Genomic DNA, 14,218 nt, shown 5'->3' with positions numbered 1-14,218 from the left:
ATTTCAATGCCTGTCTGTATAATTTGGGAGGAAAGCCCTCAAAGACACAGGTTGAAGCTTAAAACTATGCAACTCACAAAGAAAGAAAGATGCTGACACACTAGGGATACCAACCATGAACAGCAGATCCTGGCATGGTTAAGGGATGCAACCCTGAACAGTATAATGCTGCATCAGACCCTACACCACTTGGTCATATGTGCCATGTCAATAACAAGCAGCGGATCCCTGCATCACTAAGGGATGCAACTCTGTACAGCAAATTCTAGCCTGGTTGACCACTGGGTCATCTGTGTCATGTCAATAACAATAAGCGGATCCCTGCTTCACTAAGGGATGCAACTCTGTACAGCAAATTCTAGCCTGGTTGACCACTGGGTCATCTGTGTCATATCAATAACAATCAGCGGATCCCTGTATCACTAAGGGATGCAACTCTGTACAGCAAATTCTAGCCTGGTTGACCACTTGGTCATCTGTGTTATGTCAATAACAATTAGTGGATCCCTGCATCACTAAGGGATGCAACTCTGTCCAGCAAATTCTAGCCTGGTTGACCACTAGTACATAAGGACCATGTGCATGAGTAAATATGTCTATCAGCATGTGTGTGTGTGTGTGTGTGTGTGTGTGTGTGTGTGTGCACGTGCATGCATGCCTGCACATGAAGGAGATACTCAGGTGATTTTTATTAATTTCAGGCTGTGACTTTAGCCACCAGTCCGCAGCCTGAGTCTATTTTTTTCTTCTTCGGTCTAGTAAACTCTGCTGGTTATAGTATAATAATAACATAGCCATGTTCGGGCAAGTGGATTCAAGCATTTTCTCACAGACTGATATTTTGGTATCTGGAAAAAAGATAAATATGATATCTATAGATGAGAGATTGTCTACCCTTGCCTAAACTTTGCTGTCAGTTGTGTCTTCAAATGAAATGTATACATAAATAATAAGATTAACGGACAAAAGACTTATCTTATATGTACATTGTATATGTATTGTTTGTTTGTTGTTTAACGCCGCACTCAGCAATATTACAGCTATATGATGGCAGTCTATAAATAATCGAGTCTGGACCAGACAATCCAGTGATTGACATCATGAGAATCGATCCACGCAATTGGGATACGATGACATGCATCAACCAAGTCAGCGAGTCTGACCACCCTATCCCATTAGTCGCCTCTTACAACAAGCATAGTCGCATGGGTTGCTGAAGACCTATTCTAACCCGGATCTCTATGTATTGCTTTCATCAGGTATGGTACAAACAATTATCAATTTGGTGCACACCTAGTCTGTCATACAGACTCTGAAACAAATACAATACAGCCCATGCAAGTTTATAATAGTTGGCAAGTGTAGATTACTGCAGTTTCTGAAAATTAAGACAGTCTTTGGGCTCCTTTTTATTTTATTTTATTAAGATAATTTAACAACTGGGTTGTTGTTTTTCTGTTCATCATTTTCATTTCAGAGACTGGATGTTAGTCAAATTGACAAATATATGATTTTTAACATATAGTTCAACTGGAAGTTCAGAGATAATTCCTGGGACACAAAAGTTGATTTTTAGCCTCCTGAGCCTGGCTAATTCAAGATTTCTGAATCTGAATCCACTGAAGAAATAATTTAATTCTCCATCACTGAAACCACGGGTTATATAGGTCCGTGCTGAAACCCAATCTTTTAACAAGTGCTCCAGCATCATTGATTGAGAAGTTTTGCTTGAGTCGAATGGATTTTCTTAAAGGATTTATTTTCTTTTTTTCCCAAGGATGTTTAATCTTTTAAGACACAACACAGATTTTCCATTCCAGGATGTTGAAATGTTTCGGGCAAACAATCTATTATTTCTCCCCTCAAGAACAAGAGTTAAACACCTAACTTTCCATAACCCATATACAGTTTTTGACATAATGTTAAACATATAATTTCAGAGGTTAAAATGGTTGGCGCCTACAAATCGATGAATTTCCAGCCCCAGAGAATTACGCTACGCTCACCCAAGTTCCCAAGGCGATCGTCTTCATCAAGGAGTCTCAACAATGGTGAGTCAACCGAATCATGTTTTTAAATATTTTTGTTTCAAAATGGCTGCCATGATCAGAGGCAGTTGTTAACTGACGTAATGCAAAGTGACGTGATCCCCTTGGGTGTTAATGGTTTGGAATGAAGGGGAATCATCACCAGGGCAAGGCCAGACTTGTAGTGCCTCTTCACAAATGAAGGGAGTGATACATGACTCACTGGTTTTCAGAAACATTTTCCTTTCATGTTTTTATATAAACAACAATAATTCATCCCTAATAAAGCCTTGGTCAAGAGCATATAAGGCCTTGCGGTTTTATTTGGTTGGTTTACGAATCATCCGAGTTTATGAAATGAAAATTCAGAACAAAAACCAAGAATGACAAGATTTTTGTCATATCACCAATGGCAAAGATTGCTTTGAAAATTAATTTATCCAAGTGACTTTTATATGACTAAAAGAGATTTTTTTCAGATGAAAGAATTGTCATTAAAAGTCAGAGTTTGGATTTATAATATATGTAAGAACCCAAACCAAACCAAGATACAATGTATTTGTACTATGGCCTACCGATCCTAGTCAAACTTTAAGATGATTAAAAAATCCTTTATGATGCATTTTTTCCTTAAAAAATCTACCTACAGACCAAATTGTCACAAACAAAATCTGTAACACCCGGCACTGCACCCTTTAACGTGTTGTTTATTAGTTTATTTCACCCATCACTATTTAGAAAGACAGCACATTTTAAGTTTTATTTTACTTGCATCCATAAATTCAGTGTTTTTTAGTGTGAAGTCTGTAATCCAAGTAATAAAAAAGTGATTTATGAAAGATCAGATCATTACAGAACCTCTGATTTGAGTTGTTTAAGGCATCCATAAGGTCTGATTAACGTAGCATCTTCATGAAACATTTGAGGCATTATCTATTTTTCTGGTTCAGTGCTAGAAATTCCTTTTCTCGCCGTTGGCTATGTTGATAATTCTGATCAGTATCAAGATTCATCAATATTGATAAAAGATGAGATGTACTGATATCTTTAAATGTTTCAAATAAGAAGATTGCAGGGCTGCTGCTAGGGATTTTCTAATGGATCTGTGTGTGTTTGAAGTAGCTGGTGGACTTGCTGTGATAATCACAGCATTTGGAGAATGGTACCTGCAAACATAAACGAGCCATTACTTTATGAAATTGTGCAGGAATCTTTTGATCACGCCAGTTTAAAATTCTTGACAAATATTTGATGTAGTTATCCATTCCAAGTGTTTATGCATTTTGGGGGATTATTTTTATTTCTTATTTGAATGTTAATTTGTAAATGGAAAATAAATTCAAACATTATGTCAGATTTGATTCCTATTTAACATTTCACTACCTAAAATGTGTTGACAAGAAGATAGTATGAGAGCATAGAGTGCCACTTGTAACATAACATTAAACTTATTGAAGCAGTTGTATCATGGGTACTGTGGTGAGCGATAATATGTTCAGTGCATACACAATACAACATTTCATTTCCAAACCCTCTAGTGTAGAACAGGGTAACATGTTGCACAATGTGTTACCATGGGCACTTAACAACATACTATATTCTGCATCCATGGCATTATGGAAAATATTCTCCAGGGTTCATTTTGAACTATGTGTTAGGGAAATAGTTTTCATGTTCAATTTTCATTTTTACAATACATATAGCTAAAACATTTGGCGAAAGAAAAAATAAATACCGGTAAGGTACATTTAATTGAGTGATGTGAAATGTTTCTTCACAATAATATGGTAACACAGAACTAGATGTCAACTTTTCAAAGGGTGTCGGACTTAATTGTTTCCACATATTTTCTTATTGGGCATTTTATTCAAGATTGGCTTACTTTAACATCATTATTTTTGGTAAGCAATAAAAATGTAGTGGGTAGGTTGAAGAGAAACAGACACCAAAAATGGTGCACTTTCCAAAATTGAAGACTAACATGGTCTCACTCACTCACTCAAGTTTTTAACTATTTCCTGTCAATTTGTTTTCAAATTGAAAATGCACATTTCTTACAAGGAGGTTATTGTAGCTCTTCACTCAGCCCAGTCCAATTTGAATCTGTGGTCAATTTGTCAAGAGGCAAAGCAAAAACGTTGAATAGTGTCATGCAGGGTTGATCTTTGAACTTAAGTTATAACTTCCTGAAAACAATCCCTTGAATTAAGAATTATTTTAATAAAACATGTTTTCAAGCAAACAAGTTTGTTATTTTGTAGAGGGTTGCAAAATGTTGGATAGCCTCATCCATTAAACCAGATTGATTAGTCTAGCTTAATGAGGCCCACCAGTGGCATAATCTGTGATGAGTTCAACTGGATTTTTTGTTTTTTTGTTTGATAGGCATTACTTAGAAGTTGACGGATGACAAGATAGACACAATTTTTTATGGATAACAACTTCTTTAATACTGTAAAAGGCGACGTTTCGGTATAGATCCTTATACCGTTGTAGATAGACACAATTTTTTATGGATAACAACTTCTTTAATACTGTAAAAGGCGACGTTTCGGTATAGATCCTTATGACAACGGTATAAGGATCTATACCGAAACTTCGCCTTTTACAGTATTAAAGAAGTTGTTATCCATAAAAAATTGTGTCTATCTTGGATTTATTTTGTAAAATTTCCACACCAACCAAATAAAATAGATAAAATAAAAGTGTTTCAATATTTACATCAAGTGTGTACACTAAACGTCCAAGTAGCTGAAATCTGCTCACAAAACTACTCGAGTGAGTATTGGTTTTCACCTTACACATAACAATATTTCATGACTATTATGTGAGTCTGGTGGAGACAAAGCGTTTCAAAATACGATGACCAAGGATTTTTGGGGAAAAGGGACAACTGTTTCAAGTTTTCAGATTGCTTGTTCATCTTATATTAGACAATTGTGGTTAAAAGCATAGTGTGTAAGATAAACTTGATGTCTGTCTTCAGCTATTTGGTCTTTTTGTGATTTGGTGTGCAAATTCCACAATTAACGTACACATTTTTATATTTTTAACTATAGTTTAGATTTTTTCATTGGTAGGCCTGTTTATGATTTTATAAAGCAATGCTGGTCAACCCATGTGTAAGGGGGGTGGCACAGGTAGCCCAGTGATTTAAGGCACCACGAGTCGCTGTGCAGAGTTGCATCCCTTGGGCACGCCAGACACCTGATCCTGGTTGGCCCGAATTATGTTTCTAGGTTTGTCAGCACCATACCCGTGCTCGTGGGTTTCACTGAAGTGGTAAACGTTTGAGACCTGCATCACTTCGGGCTTTCCACCCACATTAAGCTGACATGCCGCAATATAACTGGAATATTGTTAAAAGTGGGGTTTAACCCGATTCACTCACTCACTGTGTGTAAGCTAGGATGGTCCAAGATGAAAAATCTTTTTCCAATATTTGTATTTCTTCCAGTCTAATTCATTCTTTCTGCACATAACTTAGAATTTTTTTGTGAAAGTCTGTTTTCTGTTAATACAGAGACCTGAAAGATGGAATTTAGATCTGTTAAAACAAGAATTACTCGCAGTAAATTTATTAACCCTGAATTATCTCACAATGGCATCTGTTTATCACATGTTTCACACTTGTTTTGGCCTAGATTAATCTTAGATTGGAACATTAAAGCCAGTGCAGGTCTGAAATCAAAATGAACAGTGGGAGCTCCATAAGGCTTGGATAATATCCATTTATTATTCATCGTAAGATGAAACAGTTCCTCACATTTCTGCAGGGATTTGTGATTATTTTTCGTCCGTTGGCATTTCATTTGAGCTGGCACACAACAAAGGAAGTTAGGGAGCCGCACGTCATTAAAACTTGAAAAACAAATTGGCAGTGTGTGTCGCATGAACTAATTTCCGACAATTACTGATTTTCAATAAAAGGCTTGTGAGATCATCACCTTGTTGACATGGCATAGTGAACCCATAGCCTTGCCTTGAAAATAACCTGAATGGAATCGTGATGGAATCTTTTCCTTTCAATTCAAAACACCTGGCTCAAAATTTCTTCATTGTTAATTGCTGATTCAGACTGTGCATGACTTATTTAAAGGAATTATTCTTGAAATTGAACCTTGGCAGATGAAGTGATGGCTGATTACTTTCTCTCGGAGAACTGAACAATTCTTACGATGCATGGGTAAATCTTTGAACCTTTCGAAATCATCCCTCCTATTATGTGTTGTTTCTCCGACTGATTTCAATATTTTCACAATTAATTCATGTCATATTTGAATAAAGAATAAATCAGTTAAAGCAATCGAACATTTTTATTTCCCAAATGTATAAATAATATCTAGCATTAGGACAATATTATTTTTGAGCTGTAGTATTGATAATGTAATCAATAAAGAGGGTCCGTTGTTTTTTATATGTTTAGCTGAATTTAAAACAATAAAAGTTATTTCAGGGTTAACTAAATGGTTACTTTGAGATTAATTTTCCTTCATAATGTTTTTACAAAAATACACACACAAAATTGCTTTAAAAAGCATGATTTTATTGAAACAGATATTCTATATTAATAAAAGTGTTTGACATTTTCAAATGTTCATTACGCAACAAAATGGATTGATCTGCCTCGGTCGTATTTCCCAAGAATAATGTATCGTGCTGGTGTAGGAATCAAACCTAGTATATGTTATAACACTGACTGATAATGGATATATGTGTTATCACTAACTCAACGTAACATTTAGTTCGAAAATGGTGAAGAGGTCTATTAACTCTACTTGTTTGCGAACAAGTCACAGAGTGGTATCTGCCTAGACACAGTCTTCACTAATGAAAACACGTAAATCATGGACAGGCATATCTGACAATCCAAATGTGGTCTTTCAGCTGATTACCAAGCTTAGCAACTTCCTGATGACAGTTCCCTTGTCTGATGCAATTGCGAGTGTATTGTTCTTGGCAATGGCCTCCTTGGTTCTCTGTGGCAGCCATTTTGACAGTTGAGTTAAATAAATTAGTGCATGGGCTCTTTTCTTTCAACTCATTTGAGAAATTGTTTGACTCATCTAAGATTTTGGTCTTGTTGATGATGTGATAAGCCCTTGGCTGCCATTTGGACATTTTATGATGATTTGGACTCTTTGGAACAGGTTTAGGTTCATCAGAGGAATTGTTTGGGTCATAATGGAGTCAATCGTGCTTGTGTCCGTTGCGTCATTTGGTAGCTTGTGCAGCCAGAGACCCTCATAAACGTATTGAGACCAGTATGGCATTCATGTTTTCTGTTCTTCTGTTGTAGTTGTTTTGTTCGAAACTTCATCATAACTAGTTCTGATTATGTATTACAATATATTTTGCCACTGATTTCAGGGTTCCCTGACAATGTCTTAATCTTTATCAAGGTTTCAAATTCTGTTTCTACACTCGTGCTATTGAAAACCAGTGGGTTAGCACTATAAATCGACATTAGTCCGGACTAGTACAAGCAGCTACACACACATTCACGCACGTCACAATATAAGTGCAATAATCTTGGACGTGACGTTGAAGCCCATTTCACCTTCACCTTCACCAATAAACATATGTTTTATAAATAAATACAAAATAAAGGACGGTGGATTTTAAAACGTCTCATGTAGGACTTCATACATTTGTTATTGATTATTGTGTATACCCTAATTGCATTGACAAATATTTGCCAAGCAGAGTAATGGGAGTCTGAAGCATCACTTTATCAAAGACAGGACCAAATGTCAGTGCTCGGGCAGACCAATATTGGGTTATACTTCTGCAAATGTTAACACAGGTTATTGACCAAATCATTCCAATTGGCTACGGCTGAAGTATGTCCATTGTTGAGAGCTGATAAAGCTAGTTGCTCGTTGGTAGTTAATACAGATGCTTGTTAGTTTGTGGCATTGCATTAATTTTATTGTAGTCTTTGATGTAGCATAAATTGTATTAATCATGTGATCTTGGAGAATATGGCGCCATGTCATAAAGTGGTGATAGCTATGCGGGGAACAAGGCCTGTGCCTTTTATGCTGATTTGTTTAAAATGATATGGTTAAGTGCTATGTCTCCTAATGTGGCAGGGACGATGGGGTAGCCTTGTGGGTAAAGAATATGTTCATCACACCTAAGACCTGGGTTTGATTCCCCACATGGGTACAATGTGTGAAGCCCATTTCTGGTGTACCTCGCTGGGATATTGCTGGAATACTGCTAAGAGCAGCGTAAAATCTCTCTCACTCATTGATTTGTAAAAAAAAAATTATCTACAGAATTGACATGGCTATGCTTATGGATGCTTTCTTAAGTCTAATTGATTTGATATATTATTTAAACGATGTAGTAATATAACACCGCTAAGATGATAAGGGAGAATTTAGTTGTGTTAAATTTACGATTATCACATAATATTATCACAAGTGTTCCAAATTAGGTGATCTCTTGGATCTAGTGACCCCCTTTATTTGTAGCCTCAAACTTTAGAGTTCTGAGCAGGACTTGACTTTCTTGCTTAATTTCAGCTAAGCATGATTTCCACACTGGTACAAATTGTGAAGTCCATTCTTTCTGTTCCCACATAGAACCCTATCCACTCACTCACTCACTCACACACTCACTCACTCACTCACTCACTCACTCACTCACTCTGATGGGTGTTACTATCCACATCAACATGCCTTGAGAATGCTGCATGAATAAGCATTAGATCAGAGTGTGTATAACCTATAACCTTCATATATGTATCACATCATATATCAACTGTCCTCATCGACCAATCGTGTCCTCACATTCATGTATTCCATATTCACTGTGCAATAACTGTCTACTGCAGAAATACTAATGGGAGATGTGAAACCCTGAGTCATGTTGTCTCATAGTTCTTCTTCCCTGGGTACAAAACAACCTTAGCGCTACGACTGTCGTAAGTCTATCTTAAGGTATGGGAGTTACTATCATCATAGCGCTAAGATCGCTTTTTACAATGCATCCCTGATCTGTATCTTCTGGAATCTGTTTATTTCATCGTGGTATACACTTTCAGTATGTTTCCTGTGAGTTAGAGAGTGAATGTTTTCTAATAACACAGTCAGGAATATTAGATGTTATAGTATTTTTTATTGGTTTACGAGACCGACTGATTGAAAAAAACTGAACTTAGAACAAAAATAAAATGACTTTTGACAGTTTTGTTTTGGGCGTTTTACAATTTGATGAAATGAAAAAAAACACACAGTTTTATAACCTCTATTCTTAGAAATGGTGAATAATTGGGTATATAAATCTTTATTCTAGCAAAAATAATCCCTATCAATCGGTATCATTACGCAATCATATTTCAGTGATAGTGTGATATATGAGTTTGTTTTTCATTCATTAGTAGCAGTACTAATCTGGACGTCCTACACCGAATTTTAGGCCAACATTTTGGTAATTTGTAAACCAGCTAACAAGTAATAAAAAGCCTTACAAGTGTATCATAGCTGTCTAGATACAGTCCAGTCGGGCATGGTAAACCAGTCGTTGATAGCATATGCACTGAGCAATGCCATCCATGAATCAAGTTTGGATGCTGACCCAGCATTCCCGTTTACTGGTAATTACCATTTTTTTACCGGTAAACTTAGGCTTGAACTGGTAATTGATGTGACTGCCAGTCCCTGTGGACCAGCAACTAAAGTACCTTATATAAATCTTTGTTGTTGAACTAAACATTGGCGATATTCATAAAAGTACATTTTTCAAACAAAGTCAGCGGTCTGTTGCCATCAGGGTTTCCCCTGGTCTATTTGTAGGTTAAATATCCATTTGTAGCGACTTCATCTCGAAATATTAAAAAAGAGAGAGAAGGTGGGACGATACACTGATGCATCAGTAAAGTGCGATATTTTACTTCCTGATACAAGTATTGTTTACAGTTGCTCATTAAGTAAAAAATATTGAACCATACCTTTAATAACTGTTGCACTAAACACTAATTAGTAGTGAAAATTAGTATTGAAAAAGTAAATGTTTTTATCCATTGTGCCATACTTGACACTGCCAACTGTAAACCATCAGTGACCCAGGTATTTGACAATCCTGTCTATGAAAAAGATGGCTTACACACCACAGATAAGAGTACATGCAAGTATCGTGAAAATGGTATTGTGATACGTGTCAGATCGCGCAGTTGGTGTATCGTTCCAGTCTTCTCATTCTCCATACATCTTAATAACCTCATTGATTGTTATATAACATCGTCTTAATTGACAAAGACTTGTCTACTTGGAATATAACCAAAAACTATTTTGCCAAAGTTGTTAATCATTACATTTAAAATGTACAAACTGCACAGAAACCTTTTTAGAAAACAATAAACTGAACTGAATCTAAATTTCCTAAATGGACACTAAGTTCCACCAGGTTGACAGGTCATGTGATAACGCACCTGCACCTCTGTTGTACTACAATGTTGTACCCTGTTGTACATTGTTGTACATTGTACTGTGCACCCCCCACTATCACCCCTGTTGTAGTCATACCCCCATCACCATGTGCGTCTTTCAGTCAACTCTGACCTTGGACTACAATGGCAGCAATCTACGTCAATGTATCTTCCAGGTATGACGTCACCGCGGTCGGCAACTTCATCGCCCAAGTCACCACGTAAAGTCAGGTCAGCTGGCACTGTGAGTATGCTCTCTTACTGCACAGTTGTAGGTCTTTAGGTAGACATGCCATAATGGTAGTTTTCAGGAAGGCATGTGATAACGGATGTCTTGAGTTAGGCATGTTATAATGAAGGTCTTAAGGTCGATGTGGCATGATAGTATTTTTCAAGTTGGCATGTAATAACGGATGTCTTGAGTTAGGCATGTTATAATGAAGGTCTTAAGGTCGATGTGGCATGATAGTATTTTTCAAGTTGGCATGTGATAACGGATGTCTTGAGTTAGGCATGTTATAATGAAGCTCTTAAGGTCGATGTGGCATGATACTATTTTTTTAGGTAGGCATGTAATAATGGATGTCTTTAGTTAGACATGTTGTAACGAAGATCTTAAGGTCGATGTGGCATGACAATATTTTTGAGGTAGGCATGTAATAACAGATGTTTTCAGGTAGACATGGTATAACAGAGGTAGCTAGTCATAAAGTCGGTCAGTATTGTTGAAGTCTAAGGTCACATGATAGCTACAACATAAACACCAACTGGGCAGAAATCTGAAAGAATTATAAGAATTTATTACAGCATATTCTTTGTTATTTTGAATTCTGTAGTCTTAGTCACATTTACTTATCATCTGCAATTTTTATCGTCAAAAACACCCCAATCAAATCTAATGATAATGGTTGTTCTTCCTATTAACCAACCCCTTTTGTAAATGTTACCTGAATACACATATTTTATTGTTTTGCTTAATCAGTTCCAAACTCAAAAAAAGACAATGTAGATCCTGGCATTGCATCTGACTTTTTTGTTGTTAAAAAAATATAATTATTATTACTTTGATGTCTCTGCATCTTACCCAGACTCATGCCAGCCTGTCACAGGTAGAAAGCTGGTGTGTTATAAGTCATAGTCTCATCATCAGTGTGTAATAACAGCAATGTTCCACATTGTTCGATACTGTTGCAGCCTAAGCACCGGATGACCAATGGGAGCAGCATGAGCAATGGAACCAATGGCCATCACAGAGGTAAGCAGATGCTAGGGAGGAAAGACTGTTGAACAATTTACTTGCCTTTGCATGTGTTTGTGACTGGTGCCACTGTTGGGGCAGGGTACCTCACTTCTTTGCGAACTTTTGGTATCATCACTATTTTAAATGCTTCAGAAACACATGATATGGTCAGAATCGTATAATTGACGCTGCCTTTAGCAGATATTTCTTATGAATTTGGAAAGGGTTTTGTCGCTTTTAATTACACTGGCCAAGTGTCTGGCCAATGTGTACATCCTTAAGTCGGATGTGATGTCGTTAGTTGTGAACCACTTCGGTAGCCTCTCTGTCCGGAGAGAGGAAGGTTGGCGGTTCGATCCCCGGGCCGCTGTACTTACAGAGCTTGTTCACTCATGACAGATAATCAGGAATTCCTCTATAACCTATGCATATTCTTATTGATTAGTAGGCTACTTGTTTTAATTATCCGTCAAAAAGGTGTTGATTTAAGAATAATATAAAACAAATAATGACAAGCAGGGATGGAAATTAGCACTCTCCCACTAGCCCAGACCAGTTTTGTTGACTTTAAAGGTATCCTGGGGGCTAATAGAATTTCAAACATTTTGGTGTTGCTATTTGTTATCAAAACTCGAGCTAGTAGACTTTGTTGGTTAACTTTCATCCCTTGACTATGGGGGTGAAAATAAGTTTAAACGTATCATTTTGGGGAGGACTGTAAAGATAACTTAGTGCAGGGCATTGGTATAACAAGAAAACCTATGTAGTGAGTTCAAATGAATATTTGATTTATTTGATCCCTAACTGGTTAATCCTTACAAGATCGTAATAGATTTTGTTAAAAAAAATGTGTAATGTATCTTCCATTGTATATTAAACGCAACATATCAATCTTGGGAAAGAAAAAAAGAAAGAAAAAAGATCAGATGTTTCAGGACACTCAAATTCAAAAGGCACTGGTATAGACTAATTGGCAGTCTCAGCAGATTTTATTCAAGCCATTCAAAATCCACTTTGTCTTAATTAGGAGGGAGTGAGTATCGTTTTCTGCAGCTTTTAGCAATATTCCACTAAAATCACCAGAAACGGGCTTCACACATTGTACTCATGTAGGGAATCAAACCGTGGCCTTCTGCTTGAAGAGCGAACGCTTTAACCACTAGACTACCCCAACACCCCTTTAAATTAGGAGATGTGGAACTGAGTTACTTGTAAAGTTAACCATGCTAATTGAATTTGGAACCAAACACAGCTTCCACAGTGATGCCATCGTCAGGTCAACTGTTTCAATAAGATAGGAGGTGTTTTTTTTAGATTTGAAACCTCAAATTAACAAATCAGAATCGAGTATTATCCAAATTCATGGTAGAATGATGTATATTAAAGTCCTATTACCCATATTATACAGTGTGTGTGTGTGAGTTGGGTTTAACGCCGCTTTTAACAGTATTCCAGTTATAACAGGGCGTGTCAGCTTAATGTGGGAGGAAAGCCCGAAGTGATGCAGGTCTCAGACGTTTACCACTTCGGTGAAACCCACGAGCATGGGTATGGTGCTGACAAACCTAGAAACAATTGGGGCAAACCGGGATTCGAACCCACAATCATAGGTTTCTGGCATGTCCAGGGGACGCAACTCTGCACAGCGAATCGCGGCGCCTTAGACGACTGGGCCACCCGTGCCCCCATATTATACAGTGACTGTCCAAGTTCAAACATGGCGGGGAAGTGGGGTAGCCTAGTGGTTAAAGCGTTCACTCTTTACACTGAGTGCCAGGGTTCAATTCCCATTTGGGTACAATGTGTGAAGCCCATTTCTGGTGTCCCCTGCCATGATATTGCTGGAATATTGCTAAAAGTGTAAAACCATACTCACTCACTCAAACATAGCACTGATTACAACATCCAGACAGTAGGGATACATTCACCCAACCATGGAGAAGTGTCCCTTTAAATCTCTTGCTTTCCTAATGGAGTCAAGACAGACAATTACAGCACCTTTGTGATATTAATCTCTCCCGACATGTAAAAATGTGTGAAGAGCTGCACACTCATCAATTTCTATTGATTACATATTGATCTCATGTGAAGACTATCTCCTGTCCAGGGCGACAAGATCTGTATCCAAGCAGTTTAGAGTGCTTTCAAGATATTAATAGACTCCAAGTAATGTATAGATCCTGTTTTGTGTTGAAGAAAGAGGCTTTGTGTCATTGTGTATTGATTGTGCAGGAATTATATCTGCTGTGTTCTGATTAAAACCCTTCTCAAATTTACTTGGAGTGCCTGTTGCTGGGATGGTGGTTAGCTGTAGAGATCTGGTCTGTTTATCTAACGGGGGTAAATAGCAGTGAAAGGATGTGATGACACTATTGGATACTCACAAATTATCTTGTCTCCACAGTCTACATTTTGTAAGTGATGACTAAATTGGAGATTTGGTGGGTACAATGGTTTTTAAGTATGATTAGTGACCACCACTTTCAGATGTGATCTGGCTCCGCTGGCTATTGA

General features: G+C 37.2%; 1 protein-coding gene across 3 annotated transcripts in view; it reads left to right on the top strand.

The window, feature by feature from the left end:
* LOC139449752 (serine/threonine-protein kinase DCLK2-like) overlaps positions 1–14,218 on the top strand; it is a 79,908-nt gene that overhangs the window by 58,304 nt on the left and 7,386 nt on the right. For 2 of the 3 annotated variants that reach the window (XM_071231275.1, XM_071231276.1), the window contains exons 4-6: positions 1,941–2,051; positions 10,587–10,708; positions 11,659–11,719. In XM_071231275.1, coding sequence (XP_071087376.1) covers positions 1,941–2,051; positions 10,587–10,708; positions 11,659–11,719 — 294 coding nt within the window. The remainder of the gene's footprint in view (positions 1–1,940; positions 2,052–10,586; positions 10,709–11,658; positions 11,720–14,218) is intronic. The other variant, XM_071231278.1, reaches the window with a different exon arrangement.

This window comes from Haliotis cracherodii, unplaced genomic scaffold (assembly GCF_022045235.1).
Source record: "Haliotis cracherodii isolate W230 unplaced genomic scaffold, xgHalCrac1.p SCAF_8, whole genome shotgun sequence".
NCBI classification, from domain to species: domain Eukaryota; kingdom Metazoa; phylum Mollusca; class Gastropoda; order Lepetellida; family Haliotidae; genus Haliotis; species Haliotis cracherodii.
This window is presented reverse-complemented; position numbering and strand designations above follow the sequence as displayed.